The following is a 1,584-nucleotide window of genomic DNA, read 5'->3' as shown; positions in this document are numbered from 1 at the left end:
AAAGGTTCTCATCGAGATATCCTTTTCCAATAAAGTGACCATTCTTGGTCAATACAACCTTGTTAGACTCAAATACTAGTCTAAACCCATGTTTGACCTAACAAAGACCCCGACACGAGGTTCTTTCTTATGTTTGGTACTTGAAGTGCATCAACAAGGGTTACTTCCAAACCCGATGTCATCTTCAGTACTACATTTCCGGTGCCCACCACCTCAGATGTAGCGGAGTTCCCCATGTATAGTTTTCTCCCGGCCGATGGAGTGTATGTGGAGAACATCCCTTTGTTTGAGCATATGTGTCGAGTTGCTCCAGTATCAACCCACCACTCGTTTGGATTTTCCACCAAATTGGCTTCCAAAATAACTGCAGTCAAATCAAGTTGAGAAAAATCAGATGGTACCGACCTTTCTTGAACCACATTGGCTTGAGGATTTCCCTTCTTTGGCCTCCTACAATCCTTAGCCATGTGATTCGGTTTTTCGCAGTTATAACAAGTGCCTTTGAATTTCTTCTTGTTTGGTGGTTGTTGGCCTTGTTGTGGTTGCTTCTCAAACTTCCTCTTCTTTCCTTATAAACTCGATTCAACAATGTTCACCCTTGATGCCTTTTTACTTGCCTTGGCCTCGGTGCTCTTGTTGTCCTCTTCTATCCTCAATCTCACAATGAGATCCTCCAATCCCATCTCCTTCCTTTTGTGCTTCAAGTAGTTCTTGAAATCCTTCCACAATGGAGGGAGTTTCTCGATCATGGCAGCAACTTGGAAGGACTCACTTAGACTCATTCCTTCCGCATGAATCTCGTTCAAGAGAAGTTGTAGTTCTTGCACTTGACTCATTACGGATTTTGAATCCACCATCTTGAAGTTCAAAAATCTCCCAACAATGAACTTCTTCAAGCCCGCATCCTCCGCTCTGTATTTCTTATCAAGCATTTCCCAAAGTTCCTTGGCGGTCTTGACTTGACAATACACATTGTATAATGCATTGTCAAGTCCATTGAGGATGTAGTTCTTGCACAGGAAATCACTTTGGTTCCAAGCATCCAAAGCGGCCCTCATGTTGGTGTCTGTCTCGTTTTCAGCAACGGTGGGAGGATCCTCCTTCAAGAACCTTGACAAACTCAAGGTTGTGAGATAGAAAAGCATCTTTTGTTGCCATCTTTTGAAATCCGCACCAGAAAACTTTTCTGGTTTCTCTCCTTGTGCAATTGTTGCATGTGGTGTTGTAGATGATGATGCCATTGATTTTCTTCTTGCAAATGATCAAATTCAAATTCTTCTTAAGATTTTTGTTTGTGGTATTCAAAAAGAGAGGAGAAGCAAGAAGAAAAAACAAAATTAATGGCTTGTAGAGGCAAGTGTTGAACACTTTTTCCTTAAAAAGAATTTGCCCCTCACAATGTGCTAGAGGTTGGTGGCAATCTTCTCCCAAGATACAACTACAACACTTGAATAATGAGCACTCAAATATTCAAGTTCTTTCACAAAGAAATGAAGAAACTCTCTCCTGAAGAAGGAAGAAGAAGAAGATGCAAAAGATGATATGATATGTTATGTATAATGTTTGATTTTCAAATAATCAATC

At 40.7% G+C, this 1,584-nt stretch overlaps 1 protein-coding gene across 1 annotated transcript; it reads right to left on the bottom strand.

The window, feature by feature from the left end:
- Positions 1-569: 569 nt before the first annotated feature.
- Positions 570-1,241, bottom strand: LOC142504289 (uncharacterized). Its single transcript, XM_075617174.1, has one exon. The coding sequence runs from the start codon at positions 1,239-1,241 to the stop codon at positions 570-572; it is 672 nt and encodes a 223-aa protein (XP_075473289.1).
- Between the last annotated feature and the right edge of the window lie 343 nt (positions 1,242-1,584).

Source organism: Primulina tabacum, chromosome 9, assembly GCF_025594145.1.
Source record: "Primulina tabacum isolate GXHZ01 chromosome 9, ASM2559414v2, whole genome shotgun sequence".
In the NCBI taxonomy this organism is placed as follows: domain Eukaryota; kingdom Viridiplantae; phylum Streptophyta; class Magnoliopsida; order Lamiales; family Gesneriaceae; genus Primulina; species Primulina tabacum.
This window is presented reverse-complemented; position numbering and strand designations above follow the sequence as displayed.

Bases quoted from the DNA above. Each gene is read 5' to 3' on its own strand.
- LOC142504289 (XM_075617174.1), bottom strand. From the start codon at position 1,241: ATGGCATCATCATCTACAACACCACATGCAACAATTGCACAAGGAGAG.